The 2,606-nt window shown below is 41.8% G+C and overlaps 1 protein-coding gene across 1 annotated transcript; it reads left to right on the top strand.

Annotated features, from left to right (window-relative positions):
- The first annotated feature begins 828 nt into the window (after positions 1-828).
- Positions 829-1,506, top strand: LOC116744051 (anaphase-promoting complex subunit 13-like). The gene is made up of 2 exons (XM_032613336.1): positions 829-1,099; positions 1,457-1,506. Exons 1-2 carry the CDS (start codon positions 829-831, stop codon positions 1,504-1,506), a joined length of 321 nt encoding a protein of 106 aa, XP_032469227.1.
- The last annotated feature ends 1,100 nt before the right edge of the window (positions 1,507-2,606 follow it).

Here is a 2,606-nt window from a genome sequence, read left to right as displayed (position 1 = left end):
TATTTATAAATAAAAGAACATGAAAGTTGTAAAATATGCAAAGAATCACTGATACATAAAATAAACTGTTGTGATTAAATTATACCATGATTCTCACACATTGAGAAAAGCAAATGAAAAACCTGACTACTTTTTGCTTGAAGTGAACCAAACATTTTCATAAATATGGATACCTACTAATTATCTAACTCACTTCTTTCCAAACATGTTTTTATTTGAGCTTGTTATATTAGATCTTTTGAATGTAAAATCATATATGATTTTGACATAGAACTAATCAGAAAGTGAAAAAATAGGATACAGTACCCATAAGCTTCATACTAAATAAGAGAAACTTATTTAATTTCTTAATAACTATGATATTATAACAATTGAGACTTTAAAATATGGTGGGCAATGTTACAAGTGCCCCTATGGCATTAATATATTTAAGAATCCTATAAGTTAATAGGTATACTAAATTAAAGAATTGGGGCAAATACACTTAAAATGTCTAATGTTCGTTCAAAGTAAAAGAAAATTGGGAAGAGCTAGATCACGCAAGTCCTCACAGGCCAGGAGGAAGATTTTGGCTCTCATTGTGAATGTGAGGGAAAAATCACTGGAGCTGAAGAATACATAGAAGATTGTATAACTGATTCACTTTGTTATACAGCAGAAACTAACACACCATTGTAAAGCAATTATACTCCAATAAAGATGTTTAAAAAAAAAAGAATGGGGCAGGACATGTCCCTCTTTTACAGAAACAGAAATAAACCTAGGGGCGGAAAAAGGCGTTCCAGCTTTGCTACTGTAACTACACGTTTATAGAGCTCCAAAACAGAGATGGATAAAACTACCCTGCCCCGGGGAACATACGCACTGCCTGTCTGGGAATACCCTGTGATGGGCAATATCTGGCAAGATCAAAGCTGCAGGAGAACGGACAATCAGGTACAGAGAGATGGAAGGATCTTGGATTTGATTGACGATGCTAGGCGAGAAGACAAGCTGCCTTATGAGGATGTTGCAATACCACTGAATGAGCTTCCTGAACCTGGACAGGACAACGGCGGCACCACAGAATCTGTTAAAGAACAAGAAACGAAGTGGACTGGGACTTCCCTGGTGGCACAGCGGTTAAAAATCTGCCTGCCAATGCAGGGGACACGGGTTCGATCCCTGGTCCAGGAAGATCCCACATGCCACGTAGTGACTAAGCCTGTGTGCCCCAACTACTGAGTCCGCATGCCACAAATACTGAAGCCCGTGTGCCACGAGCCCCAACTACTGAAACCCCCGTGCCACGAGCCCATGCTCCGCAACAAGAGAAGCCACCGCAATGAGAAGCCCGCGCACCACAACGAAGAGTAGCCTCTGCTCGCCGCAACTAGAGAAAGCCTGCGTGCAGCAATGAAGACCCAACGCAGACAAAAATAAATTAAAAAATTTTTTAAAAGAAATGAAGTGGACTGACTTGGCCTTACAGTACTCCATGAGAACGTTCCCCCCATAGGAAACTGACACCTGGTTCATTGTTCATCGACAGACTTTTTTTAAATACACAGATACAAAATGTTTCCTTTCAGTCTCTTAATTTGAATCTTTTAGTGGTAGATCAATGCGCAAAAATGTACAACTAATTTTGTGGCCGCAAAATGCAATGTGAAAATAACCAGAATGAGAAGCTGATTGTGATTTCTTGGGAATGCAGAATATCTGGCCCTTTAAACCTAAAGTTCTTCACTGACTAGCTTGTGTTTGAACATGATTCATTAAACATTTGCCTTTAACTCTGATTTTGCTTTACTGTCAGAGTTTAACACTTCCCAACTACTTATATGTGTCCTGTGACACAGGTGATTGAAGATATGAGAGGGAAAGGCAAAGAACGACGAAGCCAGACATGAGAATTAACTTCTCATATACCAGCATTCTGAGAGTCATCTGAGTGGGTGTGTGTGGAGTCTGTAGATGTAATGGACATACAGATAGCCCATTCACTGACTACTGGGATTCCTAAGATTCTCCGTGGTATTTTCAAACTTTGGATAAATTTACACATTAAAAGCTGTCTTGGGGCTTCCCTGGTGGCGCAGTGGTTGAGAGTCCGCCTGCCGATGTAGGGGACACGGGTTCGTGCCCTGGTCCGGGAAGATCCCACATGCCGCGGAGCGGCTGGGCCCATGGGCCATGGCCGCTGAGACTGCGCGGCCGGAGCCTGCGCATCCGGAGCCTGTGCTCCGCAACGGGAGAGGCCACAACAGTGAGAGGCCCGCGTACCACACACACACAAAAAAAAAAGCTGTCTTGGCAGTTAACCTTTGCTCTCCCTACAACTTCCTTTGGTGCCACTGGAAAGGTGAGATGGACCACTAGTTTTACCCAGTAACAGGATTTCTTATTTTCTCAAAGCCCTTTCAGATATAACTGAAGCACCATGGAGTCAGTATTTAGTTAAACATTTGTGAAAGAACTTGTATTTTGGAAAATGCATCGATGGACATTTATCTCCTAGAATTATTTGTCTCTTTTATGTGGTATCTCTCTTGTTCTCTCCCCAGATTATAAACTCTGCGGGAAGAGGCCCTGGCTTTTACTCCTGTATCCCTCATTGAAAAACT

Source organism: Phocoena sinus, chromosome 19, assembly GCF_008692025.1.
Source record: "Phocoena sinus isolate mPhoSin1 chromosome 19, mPhoSin1.pri, whole genome shotgun sequence".
In the NCBI taxonomy this organism is placed as follows: Eukaryota; Metazoa; Chordata; class Mammalia; order Artiodactyla; family Phocoenidae; genus Phocoena; species Phocoena sinus.
Note: the sequence above shows the minus strand (reverse complement) of the source record. Positions and strands in the feature narration are given on the sequence as shown.